At 43.4% G+C, this 21,200-nt stretch overlaps 1 protein-coding gene across 1 annotated transcript in view; it reads right to left on the bottom strand.

Moving 5' to 3' along the window:
* The window catches only part of SEPSECS (Sep (O-phosphoserine) tRNA:Sec (selenocysteine) tRNA synthase), a 43,797-nt gene that overhangs the window by 10,592 nt on the left and 12,005 nt on the right, over positions 1 to 21,200 (bottom strand). The window contains exons 7-9 of the mRNA XM_088450592.1: positions 16,450 to 16,671; positions 7,459 to 7,552; positions 4,529 to 4,619 (exon numbers count right to left, since the gene is read on the bottom strand). Coding sequence (XP_088306718.1) covers positions 4,529 to 4,619; positions 7,459 to 7,552; positions 16,450 to 16,671 — 407 coding nt within the window. The remainder of the gene's footprint in view (positions 1 to 4,528; positions 4,620 to 7,458; positions 7,553 to 16,449; positions 16,672 to 21,200) is intronic.

Raw genomic sequence — 21,200 nt, 5'->3', positions numbered from 1 at the left:
TATCTTTTAAGATAGCTTTAAAGATGTCTTTCAGTGAAGTCCTTCTGCCACATCTCTGAACAGGCAATTCTTGACGATAGCGTCAGACTGACCTGCATGTACGGACGACAAAAGACATCGTTAACGACCCGCGGGAACGCGCATCGTTGGTCGCTCACTGCATAGACACTGAACGATAGATCGTTGAACGATATCGCCATCGTCCATATTGTTCATATAAGTTGACTAGTGTGTATGCGGCTTTGGGCTGCAGGAGGGGATGGCTGCAGGGGGTGAATGCAGGGGAATTTCACCCCCTGCATTCCGGTGCACGTGCACCTCTAGCCCCCCCTAGTTGCTGCCCTGGTGTGTAGGCCCCTGGTGTGTAGGGACATACACACCAGGGCAGCAACTAGGGGGGGACTAGAGGTGCACGGGCCCCGGAATGCAGGGGGTGAAAAAGGGATGACTCACGGTGGCTTGGGGGCTGGAGAGTCAGAAAACGGCCATCCAAAAATGGCCGCCGCCAAGGAGGAGACAGATGCTAGAGGTCCTTAATGGACCTTTAGTGTCTGTTAGGCCAGCGCAAGTGCCGGGAGAAGAGGCTGAAAGCTGCATCTTCTCCCGTGAAACCCCCTGGCAACGAGCATAAAGCCCCTGACAATGAGCAGGTAATTTTAAAGTAATTAGAAGCCTTACTGTGGGGCATAAAATGGTGTCGGGCACATATGTAAGTGGAACTTTGGTACTAGGCATTACAGTGTGTGGCATAATGTGTAATGGGCATTATTGTGTGTGGAATAATGTAAGTCACTATACCAGGGACGTCTGACTAGTGCACTGCCTTATGGAGGAGCAAGGACAAAATCCAGGTACGAGAAGGGAGGGGGCGCAAAATTGCTACCTTGCACCGGGTGACAGATATCCTAGCTTCGGCTCTGTACACACGGTACGAATTGCAAACTATCCAATCTCGTTTCCGAACTCACTTGAACTCTCTCCGGCAGCTCCAGTGAAAGATGAGCAGCAAAAGCTGCACGATGTACACCAGATCTATCGTGCATGATCTAATGATTTGCATATTCATTAGATCGTGTGCGATAGCAGCGAGATGTATGCACGGATCAGGGAAATTCGTGATACATGCATTTATTTGTAAAAGAAAAAAAAAACAAAAACAAACAATCACAGATGCATGGACGGGATCAGTGAGACCAGTCTGTGCTGCTGCATTTAAAAAAAAAATTAAAACGTGTAAGGACGGTACTCCCCGCGGGATTTCAATTTAGAAATCCCGCTGCTGAGTGCTCATAGCCAATGAGCAGGTTCCCACTGCCTCTCTGAGCCAATGAGCACTCAGCAACGGGAATTCTATAGTGGAATCCCACAGCGGAGCGTTCATTCAGGAAGTACCGTCCTTAAAGGACAGTACTTAGTTTGCGGGTCCAAGTATTTGGGTTTTTTATTTTGACAAGACCAGGGATACCTGCCCTACTTGGAACGAAGAGGACATAATCCACGCATAGAGGGGAGTATGGATTTTTATTTTTATTTTTTTTTCTACAGGTACCTTATGGATCCTCCTGGAGAAGGGGACGTGATTGGCTACAGGGATACATAGGTGAGTATGTTAGATAGTGAGTGTGAGTGTCTTGTGTGTGTGCATGTAGGTTTAAATAAACTTCTACTTTCAACGTTGTGTCTTGTGTTTATTGTAATAATTTATTTTACTGTGGAACTACAGGTACCAGCGAGCCCGTAATGCCCCGCATGCTGGTACTTGTGGCTCTCCAAGTACTAGCATGTGAGAAAGGTTTGCTGGGACCTGTAGTTCCACAGCAAGAGACAATATTTTGAACTCTTTACTTGCACCACACTATACACTATCAATCCTGAATCCACCACTCCAGGGGTGCCGGGGACAGCCCCAGGCTATCAGCCAAGGCCTGGGATGCCCTGTAGAGCGGGGACCCCTTTTATTGTGGGGTCCCCAGTTCCCCACCCTTGGCTGACTAGTGGTCAGGGGTAATTCTTTGTTTGGGGGACCCAATGAAAGGGCTCCCCTAGCTGTGGCATTACACCACCCCCCCATCTAGAAAAAGTTTGGTGCTGGTTTGAGAATTTACAGGGGAACCCTATGCATTTTTTTCCCCTGTATTTCCAGAACTGGCTCTAAGCCCGCGCTGGATGCACTAAATACAGGGGACCCCTACGTAGTTTGTCTCCTGTATTTAGCACAACCAGCACTGGGGCACTAAAAGCCCACGGCTCGTCATTTTTTTTCTCTATTTTAACAGGTTTCATTTTTTATTATTTATTTTTTTTTTTTTAAACACAGACGGTTCTCACTGATCCCGTCCGTGCTTCCCTAGTCAATGACACACAGATGCATGTATGCTGTATAGCCTGCACTGCGGCGCCGAGAAGGGGGGGGGGGAGCGGGTACAGATTACCCGGGCTTGGGCTTCCTGAGGGGCCCGGCGTCGCCCCCCCCTCCCCCCTCACAGCAGCCCAGCACACAGCGTGTGCTGAGCTGCAGTTGGAGACTGCTCGTGGCAGCCACAGCAGTCTCCTATGCCTGTGCGGGGGAGCGATCACACTGATCGCATCCCCCCCAGCTTTGCGCCGGGCTGAGGGGGCTCAGAGCGCACCCCCCCCCCCTCCCCGCTTCAATTTTTTGTTTCCGGCAAGGGGGCGTGGCCACGCCTCCCGCAATTAGGCCACACCCCTTATTACCGGGGGCCACCACGGCTCTTGGCGGGCCTGAGCCTGCATATTCATAGCAATTTGTATTAGTAGTCAGCAGGTTTTAGCTAAATTCCATACTTTTCTGCCCCATAACTTTTGGCGACAACAACTACTGTAGATTGGGGCCAAATTTCAAGACCAACAAATAAAATATTTGTTACAAATGAAATTAATTCATGAAGAACTTGGCAAACATATCGCGCAAGGGGGAAATTTACCAAAGAGCGGTTTGTCAAAACCACCAGATTTACTAAATGCAAAACAGTAAACATAAAAATAAACACTGTAAAAATGTAAGTTTAGAAACAGCTGTCATACATCGCTGTCCTAATTTTTCAATAGTAAAAGAAACTTCCAGAGTTATTAAGCAGCCGTTTTAAGCGCCTCCAAAAAAACGCCCTAATAACCCGCCAAACAAAAGAGATGGTTGCGACAGGCGAGATGGCTCTATAAGCATGGTGTTTGAGCTAGCTGGCCAATCGGAAGGTAAGGACTCATGATACACTTTTAATGACAGCAATCATTCTGTATTGATAAAGGGGGAAACTAACCTGAATACTATAATGGGGCAATATTATTTTACTAATATATTTGGGTGCACAGATAATGTTTAATTTTAATTTAATAGAGCAACAATATTTATATTAAATCATCAATATTAATTGTTATTGGTGTAAAAATAAATATTTATGAGGGAAGGACGCAACTGACCATTTATAGCGCCATAAAACAAATGCTGCCCCCCTCATAAATACTTAATTTGTAAAAACATTTAAACATTTTTCTTAGCTTTCTTCCTTCAACTCTTTATCTCCTTTTCAAATTCTCAATGTTTGGCTGCCAGTCACACACTCAGGGGTATAATTACTAAAGTGAGAGTTTTTAGAAGTGGAGATGTTGCCAATAGCAACCAATCAGATTCTAGCTATTATCTTCTAGAAGGTTCTAGATAAATGAGAAGTAGTATCTGATTGGTTGCTATGGGCAACAACTACACTTTTAAAAAACCCACACTTTCGTAAATATACCCCTTAAGCTGGGTATACACTGAGCGATGTGTACCCAGCCGATATGTCGGATCCTGGGTGACATCAAAACGAGGTAATGAACAACGGAATGATCCTCCGTTCAGTCCTTCATTACCTGCAATGGGGGCCACATGTGATATCGTCCGGTTTGACGTGTAGCACGGCCGACTGGACGATGTCGCATGCGGCTGCGCGCATATTGGTCGTACACGCTGAGCGCTGTGGCCGATATGTCGTTCCGATTCGTCCAGAAACCAAATATTGTGCCGACATGGTCTCAGTGTGTTCCCAGCTTCAGACTCTCAGCATGTCATGTGATGGCATAGGGGGAGTATTTTACAGAGCAGACTAAAACTCATGTGCCATGTGACTGTGGCTGCCACGGTAGCCATGTAACACCGTTCAATAAACCAAGGATAAATGGTAATTAGCAAGCTTTTACTTATAGCCAGCCATAGTGATTTAGGTTAGTAAAACAAACAAAACCCACCTCATTTTATCAAGTTTAGCTGCTTTAAATCAGTGGAGGCTCTGAGGTGAAGAGGGTGGCAGGAGACCTAATGTGAGCGATGGTGTGTAATACGATTGGCTCACATTAAATCATTAACTTCAAGGCCCTTAAGTTTTAGCTCTTACCCGGCTGACTAAATACAGGGGGCTGTACAATCAGTTTTAGATGATATACAAATTTCCACCACTATATAAATCATTATGTAATCTCCATTGTGAAACTAGGATTTAGTAAGTACATTTGTAGGTAAGAAACCACTCACCTTGCACCGGACACCTGTCTAGTGAAGAGCATGGATCCGAGCTGTGTGATGTCTGCTCCACCTTTACCATTCAGATTCCCCAGAGACATTGCTGTATTGTGAGACATAAAGAAAGGAAGGAATGATGTATGCAGGGGCACTGTCCACTGGCCATGCTGGTTTGTATGGTAATTTATCTGCTGTAACTACAATTACAGAAACGGTGACATGGGGGAAACAAAACAATATAATATAATATAGTCTTCTTACACAAACTATAATGGACTGATTAAGGCAGAGTTCTAAGATTAAGGACAGAAAAAGGTTCGTGCTTCCATCTCACATTAGCACGGATACATTACTTCTATTTGTCTAGTCCAGTGCATTCATTATATACATCTTCACTGTAGCCGACTTCCTGATAACGCTGCATGTCTACAGCTCACTGAAGGCTGCTACTATACGCACCCATGGCATCAATCTATTGCGGCCAACAAATCCCCTTCAAGCCAAACTTAAAAATGTAGGTTTGGATGGAGCTCCAAGGCTCCTCAGAGGTCCCACTGGATTGGGGATAAACTTCAGCTTTCTAAACTTAAATTTAATATCATAAAAAATTACATTTGATAGACTTATAAATGATTTTAAATTGAATAAAGCACACCGTTGACCTAATTCCATTAGAAGACACCTTGAAGTTTTGTGCCCTGTATAAACGCACTCATCCACCTACCACATGCTTTTATGTGGTCACATCACTCCTCAGCGACTTCTACCACCCTCCTGTTTTACAGAAGTGGGTACATTATCCCATATGTGCTTCACGGCTGTTCATACAATATTCAGACCACTCATTTATTATATATGGTATGGTATCTATACTGTAGTCATGACGCTACTGTATAATACATCTTATGTGCCTTTTTTTTTTCTTTTTATGGCCGGATTCAATTAAGCTCAATACTTACCACGTGAGGAAAAGGGCTAGTAACGAAGGACTTTTACACCCGGAGCCATTCAATCACAAACCCTTTTCCTCACGCGGTAACCCATAGATTCTGGGCTAAGTGCCTGGAGCTATGGGTCAATGTATTCGCAGTGTCTGTGAGGAGGACAGAAAGCCCTACTTACCCTGGATTTCTGTTCGAGCCTCAGGAGTGGGCCAAACAGAAATCCAAATTATGTGCAGCCTGTGGGTTTATAGTGGGGTGCAATTGAATAGCCCCAGGTTTTGAGGCTAATTGAATCTGGCCCGGTGGGATATAAAAAATAGTGGGGATGAAACATACCTGATCACCTCATACAACAAGCTTGTTCTCGTTTCTGAATTGAAGCTTGTGTATAAGAAGGAGAGAGTGTATGTGTGGGGACATGAGTGTTTGTGGTATAGCCAACCAATTAAAGACATCAGAAGTCATCTCTGTATCACATCACTAATCTCAATGCAATACAAGAATGGTGCTTTTATACAAATCGCAAACTCAGAGATGACTTCTAATACGATTGCGTGTTACAAGTGAGGGTACATTGTAGCCCTCATTACTTCTCTGCGAGGGATGATTAATTCCACCCAACTCCTTGGGGATATGTAAAATCCTGACTACACATAGGACACTATCATTACAGCACAGGAGAGCTGTACAGCTCATATATTGCACCGTTTTGCAGATATTGTCTTTCATTTTTAAAGTGACATAAGAATAAAGTAGAATAAGGTGATGAGGTTAAGAGGAGTTGGCGTGGTGGCCTACCATTACTACACATAGATTAAGGCAGAAAAATAAAATAGAATCAGTCTTTGATATAAATTATAGGAGCAGGGTAATAATGCAGAATGCCAAAGTGCGCAGATATAATAAAAAGATTATTTTCAAAATAATGACTCCATGAAAACCCACCATTGTGATACACAGCTGAACCGTAAGACCCAACATCAAATAAAAATGTGGATTGCTAATGTGCAGAATCCCAGGATGTTCCGAGACGACTATTACCTGGCAATTGAATACTTTATTGCATTAATAGGCTTAATGTCAGGCGGCACAAAGCAGGAATCAGAAACCATTTGTAATTTGCACTCACACTGCGCCATAAAGAAAAGAATCCATTGATTGTACGAAGCCATTATGTCCGGCCTAAGTGCTTACAGTAAGTATCCCCTTTGTGCTGATAATACAGATTCATTGTAGGCAGCTATCAGAGGCCAAATGTGCCTAATACTCGTGTAATGTTCATTTCACCCAACTTTGGGATGGATCTCAGTGTATATTAGCAATGTGACGTTGCAAACTGATCCTTTATCAACATTTCATTTATAGATCAGAAAAATGTTCAAGTATCAAATATACATTTGTGCTTCCTTCAAAATTAAATTGAAAGCTATATCTACTGAACATGTGTTATTTATGATTTTACCAACTCGGCGGGTATCGGCAGGCCTAAGTTAGGGGATTGGCAACATAATCCTGGTCCCAGCATTACAGAAACGGTATAGTCTTCGCTTGTCACTATTTTCTATTGAAATAAATTGTTTGGATGATTATTCATTTTGGACCAAGACATAAAAGGGGTCTATGTACTAAGCCTTGGAGAGGTAAAGTAGATGGAGATAAAAGTATCAATCCATCAGCTCCTGTACGTTTTCAAATGCAGCCTGTAACATGACAGTTAGGAGCTGATGGGTTGGTACTTTATCTCTCCCCACAGCTTAGTACATCTCTCCCAAAATAGCTGTTTCACCGTGTGAACTAGATACTGGGGAAACTACCATTTACAAAGACAGAAAATGTCTATTGCAAGGCCAGAGGGCTATAATGGGCAGCAACAGGAGCACTCGGGTAAGTGGCACTCCATTCAGGGAAATTATATAAATGATATACAAATACAACATATATTTAGTATGCAGTCTATTGAATAATTAAATTGTTTAAACATGAATTGATAGGCCTTACCTAATGAGATGGGATTATGTGGCGTCTTCAGCAACTGTTCATTGTGATTTGCTGCCAAGACCTTTAGCTCATTGGAGAGATAGGCAAATAGTTCCTAGAAGAAAACATCTGGATTACTTCAAGAGTAGCCATCACCTATGCATTAGAACAACTCAACTAGAGGAGGTTTTATTAATGAACTAAGCTCACATGGTAGAGAAAACAAAGCTGCGTATTAAGGGCCTGATTCAGAGTACAGGTTGAGACTCCCATATGCTTGGGACCGGGGGTATTTTGGATATCGGAATATTCCGTATTTTGGAATATTTGCACACCATAATGTCATATTTTGGGAATGGGGCCCAAATCTAATCACAGAATGCATTTATGTATTATATTCACCTTACGCACACAGCCTGCAGGTCATTTTATAATATTTTCAATCATTTTGTGGCTCAAACAAAGTTTGTGTACATACATATACATACATGAAATTAATTTATGTTTCATATACACCTTATACACAAAGCCTGAAGGTAATTTTATACAATAGTTTTAATAATGTTGTGCCTTAAACAAAGTTTGCATACATTGTACAATCAAAAAGCAAATATTTCACTATCTCAGTCATGCTAAAAATATTTCGTATTTCGGAATATTTGGATATGGGAGACTCAACCTGTATTAGGGTTACGATACCTGTCGGTCGGTATCCTAACCCTCTCCCTCTATGCCTCACTCCCCAGTGCCTAAACCTAACCTTTCCCCCCCAGTGCCTAAACCTAACCTCCCCCTCCTTGCTCCCTAAACCTAACCCTCCCCCCTTAGTGCCCAACCCTAATCCTCCCGCTAGTGCCTAACCCTCCTCCTAACCCCGTTACATACCTTTGGGATGCCGGGATTCTGGACAGGTGTCAAGATTCCGGCACCAGTATTCTGAGCAGCCCGGAATCCCCCGGTCGGTATTATGACCGCATCCCCTAGTAATATTAGCTATTTCAAAACAACATGGCCGATACACTTTCATTCTGAGATATCAGAAAACCACATTCTTGTGCACAGTCCATAATGAAATATTAAACATGGACAGACCACACAATAACAAATATGACTGATGATAGGAGATGTGCTCTCAACTAAAGGGATTTAGAACAAACTTAGATATATGCATGTAGATACAGTAATTATGTCCTGCCTGGCTATCTAACAAATACAGGGCTGGGAAAATTAAAGTATTCCTACTTACAGCACTCTGGAGTGAGTTCTAATGAAAAGAGATTTGGTTAACAGGTACTTCAGTAGATGCTCTAGTCATTTAGGTTTTGTCACCATGGGATAAAACATGTGGCATTGTATATGAAAAACATGTATGCACTATATAGCGGGCCCCTTTCTATTCTCTATACAGATCGACTTTAAAAACACATTTTTTTTTGACAGTCGGGCACCCATTAGTCCGAGCTGTCAGCAAAAGCAATTGCATTCCGTCCTAAGGCTCGACTATTGCAGGATAATTTACTTGAGAACATCACAGTTAATTTTATTAAACATCATCAGTATTTTTTTTTATTTTTATTTCTAGAGTCACTTTTTGTTTTGACTGTTTACAACAATGAACTGGGGGGGTTTCGGTCTACACACCCAAAATGCACCACCACTGTGACTAGACAAGAATGCAGAATCGCATTTGAGACTTACTAATCTATATGTGAAATTCCCATATAATACTGTGATGAGGTGACCTCTTTGATTGTTCCAACACGATGAATCCTTTTCTATGACAGGGTACATACCTCCCTCTGTTTCAGCTCACTACAGGATATACCATGTTTCCCCGATAATAACACACGGTCTTATTTTTCTTTTGTTAAAAAAACACACCATAGGGCTTATTTTTGGGGTAGGTCTTATATTAATTAACATTGACAGCAGTGCCCCTTATGCAGGCCCCCTTGTAGAAGTGCCCCTTATGCAGGCCACCCCCTTGCAGGCCCCCCTGTAGCAGTGTCCCTTATTGCAGTGCACTTACCTGACTCGCTGCCGTCCGGGATGTCGCTCTGACTTGCGCGCTGACTGGATCTAACATGATCCAGCAGGCGCGGCCGCACAGGATCCTCCGCGCGCGGGTGACGTCATGACGTCACCCGCGCACTGCATGACTGGGAACGCTGGTCTCTGCAGCGTTCCCAGCTCAAAATGAGATTCAGGTAGGTCTTATTTTTGGGGTAGGGCTTAATTTGGACCGGGTTACAAAATTAAGGGTAGTGCTTATTTTCGGGGGAAGGTCTTATTATCGGGGAAACATGGTAGATACTGATGGTCTCCATAGCCACCTGATTAGGGTGTAGATGGGCACTCAGAATTCTATCAAAATATGCAGAAGTAATCTGACAGTAGACGTACATCTCTCTTGGGCATTAGAGAGCAAAACTATACACGACACAAAAAGATTATGCAGTCTACAGTGACACCCACAGGAACGTATTACTGCCTGCATGGATACCATAGTAGCAGTCTGGTCCTCAGAGAACAGGAACAGTACAGGTTTCCCAGGTCTCCTCACAGAAGGACAAGTGAAGCAATTAGTACAACAACCTTTCCAAAGGAGTCAATCTGTAATAATTCACCTACGAGATCTAAAAAACCTGCCTATAGCAGCCCCTGACCACTGGACTTTAGGTCACATTAACTTGTTCAAGTTATAGTGAAAATAAACAGAATTTAGGGGGACAAACCACTGTCCCTACGTCACTTTGCTTGTGCAGATTTTTCTGGCCAGCTGTGTATGCTTTCACTCCTCAGTATTGCAACATTGAACTAGGTGGCCACATAAAATATTTTTTCCTCAAATTAATGATTATATGGAAATGACATCAAATCCATATACACTTGTGGTACACAAGTTAAGGTGCGTATCCACTAAAAGAGTGGAACGACTGTACAATGACAACATTGTAATCATTCATCATCATTCAGTGCAGGCACCCTCCCTTATCCCCAAACATGCACAACACATCGATATCGGTAGGTTGGCCTGCATGTTCAGGCTATCACAGAGGCCAACAATGACCAGCGGGAGCGCGCATCGCTGGTCATTGCCGGCATATTCACTGCACGATATGAACGATTGGACGATAACGATGTTGTAATCGTTCAATCGCTCATTTTTGTTGTGTAGTGGATGTGCGCCTTTACACAACTGGCATTAGACAGAGCAGAGAGATTGTTGCAATATATATGAAATGTACAGTAAGACTGCTGAAGGATTGTGTTATACTGTGATCAGCAGATAAAAATACACACGCTGCAATCCAGTCATTGCATAAAATGGTTTATTTGAATAGGATTGGCCCTCCACATCGGGCTGCATTCTGTATGAACGATTATATAGACGATTATGACTATCTATAAGACTACAGGTGTGTCCTCATACACTTATCCTTTTTGCGTCATATGGCGTGACCTAGACGCTCCGCCACGAGTAGCTATTACAGATGTGTCCTCAGTCATCGTGTTGCTGCAGTCGCCCTTCTAGTCGTGCCAAGTTCCGTGCCAGTTTCCTCATGCCAAGCATTTTTGCATGAGTCTTTGTCGCTGCAGAAGCGTTGCATGTTATGCGGCATGTGCACGCTATATGCGACTGACTGCAGCTGCACCTGTATACGTAATGCTTGGCTACAGTGTCAGCGGCTGTTTTGCACACCATGTTCCGAGACTTGGCCGCACACAGAACATGCACATGCAGCATATCATTTCAATCAGCAAAGTCTGTTTGTGCGCCTTATTCGCGTCGCACTGCGAATAAGAAGACACACATGGCGGCCGAGTCACACGGGAGCCGGCGGCTCTCACATGTACCCTGTGTAACGTGACTCATAACGCAAGGAGGATAGACGAGTAAGGACAGATCTGTATTCCCAGACTTCAGTACTTTTTACTGATAATACAAATACATATGAGACACGCTACAGAGTTACATCCCTAACCACTAACGGCATTCGCCTATCTGCCGGCACATCCTGCAACACAGAAGCTGGAGCCGGGTATATGAAGAGAAACCTGCAACCAGTGAAAGCCTGCACACGCTGACTGCATAATCCACGGCTGCCCACGGCATCCAGCCACCACTGGTCCCCAGTACATCAGGGAACACAGAAGCTGGAGCCGGGTATATGAAGAGAAACCTGCAACCAGTGAAAGCCTGCACACGCTGACTGTATAATCCACGGCCGCACACGGCATCCAGCCACCACTGGTCCCCAGTACATCAGGGAACAGAGAGGCTGGAGCCAGGTATATGAAGAGAAACCTGCAACCAGTGAAAGCCTGCACATGCTGACTGCATAATCCACTGCTGCCCACGGCATCCAGCCACCACTGGTCCCCAGTACATCAGGGAACATAGAGGTTTGGAGCCGAATACATGAAGAGGGACACGGCAGCGTGACCGCAGAAGACCAAACAATTACAGGGTAAGGACAGGGCATTGCAGTCTGAAATTCATTCTGTCTTCTGTTCCGACCCCTATTTTAGAAGGATGATTTTAACCTTATCCTTACTATTCTCCAAAACAGCATAACTTTTTTTAGATCTTGCATTTTTGTTTAAAAAAAAGCGCTGTACATGCGCCAGAGCCAGGCGCACACATCTATAGAGGTGTCCTCATACATCTAGCCTCATTGCGCGTTAAACAGCACCTTCTAGTCGTGCAATGTCGTAGCGTGACTCAGAAACGCCAAGCGTATTTTCGTGCAACTTTTTACCTTCAAGTGCGTCTTATTCGCACAGCGATGCATAAGCAGCAGGATATGCCTATATTCTATGTGCAATTGCGGGTGTATCTGCAGTTGGCGTCACAGCCGCTGATACTGTAACGTAGCATTTCGCATGCAGATACACCCGCTGTCGCACACAGAATCGCTGTGCGAATAAGACGCACTTGAAGGCAAAAAGTCGCACGAAAAGATGCTCTGCGCTACAGAGTCACATGGCTCACGAGTTGTGTGTAGCACGACTGGTAGCGTATGGAGGATAGATGTAGACACATCTGTATGGGCGATTTAGAGTTATGCACGACCCCTCCACTTGCGGCTTAGTGGGTATAACTGGGTCGCAAAAGGGCGTTTGAATGTAGGCAAAAGCTGGGTACACAGACCATATGAACCCAGCATGACATCGCTGGCGATGGGGCCTGTCGTGTGGAAAGTGCATAAACACTTGTTGTTCACGGATTCGATGGGCGCGTCATGGTGCATTCTGCATCATGGCATAGTTAGCGTCATCCCCCGTTGGTCCCGCAGTAGAGCCTGCGGGAGTGCGCATATCATGGGTACACACTAGACGATGTACCCAATATGTCGCTCTGATCCGGGGGATTGGATGACGTATCGTCTAGTGCAATGGTCGCCAACCTTAATTGAAGCGCGAGCTACTTTAGTAAAATGAAACCTGAAGAGCTACTAAAATTGTAGGAAAAAAAAATCTGGCTAATAACTGAACAATTGAAGGTCATTTAAGGAAAATATATATATATATATATATATATATATATATATATATATATATATATGTTTCATAGAAAACAATGGATTTAATTCAGGGGTAGCCAGCGTCGGTCCTCAAGAGCTAATAACAGTTCACGTTTTCCAGACCACTTAGCTGGTGCACAGGTGTATTCATTACTCACTAACACATTTGAAAAGATCCACAGGTTCAGCTAATTATATCACTTGTTATTCTGTGAGACCTGGAAAATATGCACTGTTGGTAGCTCTCAAGGACCAGGGTTGGCTACCCCCGATTTAATAATTACAATGATATTGTTGTAGTTTGTAAATAAAATGGAAGCACAGGCACATTGCACAGTTAATTACCAGCTCCAAGGAGGTACGTGCAGTACAGGAGCAAAAGAGACTCTGCCGTAGCCGTTCTCTGTCGTAGACTTTGCCGTAGCCGTTCCCTGTGGCTCCACCCTTGGCATCGACACCACGGGGGAGCACGCGTCAGAGGTCACTTCCTCTTAGTTTACTCGGCAGTGCTGCAGCTAGGTAAGCTACCAAAATGAAGACCGTGAGCTACCGGTAAGCTCGCGAGCTACAGGTTGGAGACCACTGGTCTAGTGTGTACCCAGCATAAGTTGAGCTAGGGTGTGTCTGGAACTGCGGGCAATGCAGAGTCCTGCACCAAGGATAGATGCATTTAGTTTGTGCAAGCAATGATGGAGCAATCCCATCCAGCTTGCTATCAATTCAGCACCAGCCATAATGTGCGTGGCCAGAATTACTATTGAAAGTCTAACGGTGGTTTTCATTTTTTTTTTTTTTTTTTTTAAATAGCTGTTTAAATCTTAGGTAACAATGAGGGAAAACCAAACAAACATAAAAACAAACACACACAATACTGTACTTGTAGTTGCAATTATGTTAAGGAGAAAATTTATAGACGTGATCGGCATATGGATGTTGAGCCTTTTGCTTATCGGTGATGTAAATCTTGATAGGCTAAATTAATAGTAAGCTCGGTTTAATCAGATAGTGAGCAGATAAGGCTATAATTGGGATTTCTCCTTCAGATGACTGGCTATCTGTGTACAGATGGTTGCCCTGACTCCTACCCCATCTATAAAACACATTACATATCAGCCTTTTTATCAGAGGAAGGGAATACCACGCAGGTCATCCGCATCAATCTCTCTGACTTTTTTCTAACTTCTAGCAGTAAAAATAACTCTCCGCCTGTAAAATACATGCGTGCATCCAGTGTAGTCTCACACATACAGAGGGGGATTCAATGTAATGCAGGAGAGATTAATAGTGCTTTTGGGCATTTCTTGTCTGCAGGGGTCAAATCAATAACAGGCTTTATTCCAGAACTACGTCTATGGGGAACTTAATAGCACCCCAAGCAAAACACGGAGTTCAAGGATTCCGAGAAATGAGATGGCAAATGCATTGATTTTTATGTACTATATTTAACTCAATTTGTACACCTATTTTGTGATGAACAATTGGCAAATTGTGAGAAAGCTAAAGTGACCAGTTACCCTGCATACCAAGCACCGGGTATTTTTTTTTTTATTTTGGTTGTAAAAATCTGAAAAATAAATCAATGTCCAAGGGTAGAAGGGGCTGCAGAGATAATGGTTACAGTTGATTGAAGAAATATAAAAACAAAATTATCCTTTGTATTTTCTTTATAGCAATTGATTCTTAATACGATACTGTATAGGTTTCAAGGACAAACATAAGTGAAGGTTGGTGCTAGATCTGCCCATGGAAGCAGCAGAATCTTAAAAGGCACCTTGGGCTAGGCATCCCCACTTTCCAATGCAAAGAAGCATTTTTCACTTATCCATGTTAATTTGGGGAGGAAATTACCGCTATTGATCACTGAGCCTCTTTACAGTTATTGCGGGGTCGGTTTACTGTACGGTTGACTGCACCGCGATAAGCGGGTAAGAGGTGCTGCCTGGGGAGCAGAACCCCTGATGAGGACAAACACTCTTCTCACTAACCAGTTAGTGCTGTCCAGCTGTTATGGAAGCTCTCAACCAAGTGGTGGGAGAACTTTGTGAAACTGAAGCTTTCAACCAAATCAAAATTGATATATAAAAAAAATCCCTACACAGGGAACAGGTTGGGAGATTTATTTATTTTCAAATGCTGAGCCTAAAGTATTGCGCAACAATCAAACAAAATATATCTATTTTTTAAATTTGGAGTGGAGTAGGGGGTGTTAGAGAGGACATCCCCCCATACTGGATGACACCATCAAGAGGATCTGCTGAAGACCAACTAGAAGGGCTTCTATTGACCTGGTGACTCTACTGCAATAGGGTGTTACTTATTACGGCCTCATCCAACACCCATCTGGGGCCCAAAAGAATCTCCCTGCCTCCCCAGGAAAGGGATAGCTTTATAAGAAAATACTGAAATGTCATACCCCCATCTTATTTTTACATCCGGGTCTATGTACTAAGCCTTGTAGAGAGACAAAGTGCCAACCAATCAGCTCCTGTCACTTTACAGGCTGTGTTTGAAAAACGACAGTTAGGAGCAGATTGATTGGTAGATTATCTCCGTCCATTTTCTCTCTCTCCAAGGCTTAGTACATAGGACCTCATTCAGACCCGCTCGCAAGCGGGTCAATGTTCAGGCGCTGCGCACGCGCAGTGGCCGCACTGCGCATGCGCAAGTCCCGGAGCGAGAGAGAAAATTCTCTCGCTACGGAGCTCACTACAAAAGGGGCGGCTGTTGATGTTGATCGACAGCTTGCCCCGTTTTGTAGGCGTGGCGGGGGGGGGGTGGTTTCACAAACAAAGGCATTCCTTAAGGAACGCCTGCCGTTTTGTGGGCGGCTGCACTGACATCAGCAGTGATGTCAGTGGGGAGCTTCCTGCTCGATCAGAGCAGGAAGCTCCCTGGGGCTTGCGGTTGCCGAGACCCAACCTAAGGCTCTCGTCGCAAGCCCCGATGGTCGCGATGGTCTTGACCATCGCGACCATCAACCTGGTCAGTCGCTAAAGCTGTGGGTGGTAACCAACAGCTTAGCTAGCGACCAGGAGGCCGCACTTCAAAACTCAAGCAGCCGGTGGGAAGGCGGAGCTCTCCATAGCAGAGTAATTAGCATGCCAGCCAATCCACAGCCCGGCACTAATGAGTCGGGATGGGGAAACCTTTTTAGGCTCCATATTAAATTCTTGATGTATAAAATAATGTAATCAGTAACATTTAATACAACAGGCATAAATTACCTTGTCCTAGTTTTCGGTGTTGTACATTTTACTACATTACATTACTTATGGTATTGTAATGGATTATGTATTTACAGGCACTTATGAATTTTTTTATTGTGCTAGAGGTTTGAGGAGCCACATAAGCGAAGAAAGATGACTTTCAGGAGATTACAATAGTCACTGCAGCAAATGGGCAACAAACCCCCCCACCACACATTTTCCAAACTTCAACTAACCTCTTCAGATTTACAACATGTTTGTACCTAAGTGCAGCTTACCTTCCTTTCTGTCAAGAGGTTCTTATATCCACTGGCACCAAGTGACAGCAGTGTTATTAGGACATCCAGAGACGGTGAGGCAGACGCTCTCCCTGGATACATTTTACTAATTTCTTCAATAAAAGAATTGTTGAAACCAGCGATAACAGCGCCACCTACTGGAACCATGAAATTCTTGTCTAAACTCTGCACAAAAGCATCAATCCTGCCCTTGCAAGCACCCTGTGCAAACAAAAAGGAAATATACAGTATTATCTAACTGCAATAGTTTTTACTTTTTGAGAAAATAACTTTTATTCAAGTTTTAACACAACAGAGGTGGACAATATTAAGGGAGCATCAGGACCTATACAGGGGGGGGGGGGGGGGGACGTATGGGAAATTGCAACGAATGGCAAAACAGAAGTACAATAAATTAAAACATAGCAAAAACATCAATGAGGATAGATACCTAGGGAGGAAAGGGATAAGGGTGGGGGCAGAAGGGGGGGTGTCAGAAAGTAGCAGAAGGATAAGAAAGTTCGGCCTCAAAGTGCGAGGTTCAGGGCGTCCAAGCTTTAATAAAGTGCGCTGGGGTATTATGTAAAGTAGAGATGATACGCTCCATATGATAGGCTGCCCAGACAGCATTTATGGTAGCTAACATGGGGAGAGGGGAGGTCACTTCCTAATGTTAGGCAAATTGGCATTTGGCTGTTTAGAATATGTTTCGGAGTAGGACGTGATAGACGGGTGACAGGGCGAGAAAACAGAGAATAAATAAAGGTGTTTGGAGCCTGAATAGCAACAACTGCCCTGATAAGGCCGCTAGCCTTGGGTCTTTGGACAGAATGAAACTGCAATAGCATTAATTACCCTTTTCAATGCAGCAAAATACACAATCGGTGTTACAAAATGCTACATGATAAAAAAAAAAAAAAAAACTTTCTAAAGCAGCGCTGCAAGGGGATTGTTGGATAAAAGTAAAACATGAGAGAGGGGGAAGTGTGGGGGGAAAAATGAAATCAGCCTGTACCCCAAAAAGGTGCAAAAATATATTAGATAATAGTATAGAAACATATTGGTGACTAAAAGCAAAATATTTGGGGCTCTTAAAAGGTGTCAAATGGCCGTTTTGCATTTTTTAAGAACAGTGAAAAAAATTATGGTTAGGAATAGTTTTTCAGCAAATAAATGCTATAGATTAATTGGGGTGAATAAAAATGCCTGTAAATGAAAAATCCCATCTATAAAAGCACCCCCCATACACCAGTCCCACATCGTTTAGCACATTATTCTGCATTTTGCAAATGACTAGTCATTACTGGCCCAATTAAGATAATTAAAAACTACTAAGTGCTTAATCAATCATTAAGGGGTGAGGGGGGAGTGTCACAGGGCTTCTGAACCAAGGACCTCATTCAGACCCGCTTGCTAGATGCGTTCGCTCGCTCGAAGCGTATGCAAATTCGGGAAGACAGGCGCTCGTACGGCAAGGTATTAGCACACCCACTATGTCTTGGAGTGCGATTGCTTTGTGTATGCAGACGCCCAGCAGTCTGTCTTAAGACGACCACTTGCGCACGTGTATGCAACCATCAGTACAGCGAGCACCATAGGAAGCGAACGCTGCGCTTGTGGTTGACTATGCCCTACCGTAAGCACTGCGAGCACTTCAGTGTGAAATACAACCAGGTGGCGTATACTATGATGCTGCCTGTTAAGTATGCACGCCTCTGAAACGGCGTTAAGACGATCAGACACGCCTGCGTTCGCACATCCCCTCCCCATTTCTAGTGGACTGCCCCAGTTACCACCCACAAACGGCCTCTACTGTCACTCATTTTACAGGCAGTCTATGCTCAGCGAGCGTACGCTTCCCAATCGCTCGGACTGGTTCGCGCACGTGCACTGCGATGCATACACATGCGCAGAATGCAAACATCGGCTGCCTGCATGCGAACGCTTCCTAGCGAGCGGGTCTGAATCAGGTCCCAAGTCCCAACATTTTTACCTTAAAATTGGGATTTTTCCCAGTCGTTAAGTTGAATTTACCCACGTTAACCCGTGTCAACGGGTTATCGCTTCTAATTGAATTACCCCGTGTGCGTGTTGCTTAATTTAAATAATTTTGCTAGCAACTATGAACTGGAATGACTGCAACTAATACTTACAATAGGACAAATGTCTGAAATTGGCAGCTAAAGACTTTGAAAAGGCTCATAAATCCACTGTTGCTGCCATTTGCCAGTTTAGCTGTGCATAAGGGTGGGTACACATTAGGTGACCAGCAAACGAGGTGATGTCGTACAGATTTACCTTGAACTCCCAGACAAAAACGATCTAGTGCATACACACTGCAATCTACCAAACGGTATATCTTACGTCGTTTGGTCGTTTCATCGTTAACTAATAAATGTTAACATATCGCTTGGTCGTTCGGTAGAGTGTACACACTGCACGATTTGCTGTAAATCGTTGACAAGATTGTCAGAAGATGACATGGACGATGCCGCGGGAGCGGGGCCTAGTACGTACACAATTGATAATTTGAACGATTTGTCATTCTGGCGCGTCGAAATCGGGCAAATCGTTCAAACAAAACGTCTAATGTGTACCCAGCTTAACTCATTTCAAAGACAACAAGAAATTGTTTCTATGGTTACACATGTTGCTAAGAAGAGTCTACTAATCATAACTTACCTGTCAAATAAGGTCTTGTGCCTGAAATTGCCCTATCAGAAATAATTCCAGTAAAATAAGGCAATATCATTTTTCAGTGGACTTAACTTTTAGGAAAGTAGGCATGTCTTCCAATGTATTAATATCTATTTATGAATTATATTCCAAAAATACAACTTGTTTTAAAACAACAAAAGCAAAGCAACAAATTAAAATCGAAATGAGACACATATGACAAATGAACCCTTAGGGGGGTACCCAATTAGCCCTGACAATCTGGTTTTTTTTCCCCAAAAGTTTTCACCGGTGAAAACTTTTCTCCAATAAATGGTTATCTGGCTATCCTATTAGACACAGTTTCCGCAAAAAGTTGTAAAAGAATTATCGCATATTTCTTTTCACCACCTCTGAGCAGGTGACAAGTTGTGCAAAACCCCTGTTATTGGCAAAAAATGTGAGACGGTGCACCCCCCCTTAATGACTCATTAGGCAAAAATAACTTTTTAATTAGCTTAATTTGGCCAATAATTACATGTCATTTTTGAGGTGAAAGTTTTGGAAAATGGGTTTAAAGTAGTGGGACAGGTATATGGGGGCGCTGTATGGATGGGACAGGTGTTTCAAACATTGCAGGTACAAGTGACAGGTGTATTTTTAAAAATCCCCTATGACGACACAAAAATATACCTACACCCATTTCAATCTACCCCTAAATTAACCACAGCACTTATTTTGGCCCAAAAATATTGCTTTTTATAATTGTTTCACTGTTACAGAAAAATGCATATAAACAGCCATTTAAAACACAATTTAGGAACCCAAACCTTTGGATTATAGCCACTAACACACTTCTATACCATTACCCTACCTCAGTTTACCATTTTTGGGGGGTACTGGCTGATATTCCCATTTTTCATCTGTACTTATCGCCTGTTATCCATGTAAAAATTATGGTGCGAATTGGTTATCTCTGGTTTTGCATTAGGAAAGCCCGATAAACGGGAGCGTGCAAACATGCGGCAAATTCGAGTGAATGGTCCGAAAACTTTTTTCCGGAGAAAGCGTATCGTTATCGTGGCTAATTGGATTCTCACCTTAGAGCAAGAGGGAGCGGGCAGGTTGTAGATGGTAAATTTTGATCACCATGTTGCAATTTATCTTTAGGATGAATTACTGACAATGACATTTCCTCTTTGGATAAAAATACTCCTTAAAAATGTTTAGAGACCTAGTTACGCACCTGAATTTTTTTTTTTTTCTTTTTAAAAAGTAGCGACCTAATTGGCCAGATGCGGAACTGAACGTACACTTATTGGTGGAGCTTACCTTCATGTTTCCACACTGCACATGCTCCAAAATGTGCAAATACAAGTACAGGCGATGCAGAGTAGCATGCATTTCCATCTAAGATGCATAACTGGGCTGTAACAGGATGTTCTCATACAGGCAAAGGACAGTGAGGGTGCGCCGGCGGAACCGCGGGCTCGGCAGAGTAGGAGGTAAGCACAAACGCCTGTTTTATAGCTTGCCCCAACGAGAGCAGCAAACCAAGCATATGATAGGGACTTGGCGCACCGTAAGATGCATACAATTCTGCACACGTACCGATATACACTTGCACAAAGTGTAGGAGCACATACTGTATGCCCGATTTTTGTCCAAGTAAGCATCAGGTTCATAAGAGTGGATTTTGGTGGATTTTGAGTTGGGAGCATTGCCAAAAAAAAAAAAAAAAAGCAAGTAACTTTGCACCTGGACAAACCATGTTGCATTGCAAGAGGTGCATATACAGTAATTTACAGTATATAGTAAATTTGCATGCAGAGTAAATACTGGTTGCTGTTGCATGTAGCACATAAATTCTGGACAGCTTTATATTTACACTACAATTTAGGTTTGAGCTAGGACACGTCCCTCTCATATCTATATCTCTCTGCACATTATAAATCTGCCCCACCATCAGGGCAACATGCTTTTACCAAGATGGAAAGTAACTTCGTTTTGCTTTTGCTTTGCTCCCCACTCAGCATCAGCCACTATGGGATTGATGTATCAAAAAGTGAATAGAGTGGAAAAATGAACCAGTGGAG

This window comes from Taudactylus pleione, unplaced genomic scaffold (genome assembly GCF_031769625.1).
Source record: "Taudactylus pleione unplaced genomic scaffold, aTauple2 ptg000520l, whole genome shotgun sequence".
Taxonomy (NCBI): Eukaryota; Metazoa; Chordata; class Amphibia; order Anura; family Myobatrachidae; genus Taudactylus; species Taudactylus pleione.
The sequence above is the reverse complement of the archived record's forward strand: the minus strand, read 5'-3'. Positions and strand labels throughout refer to the sequence as shown.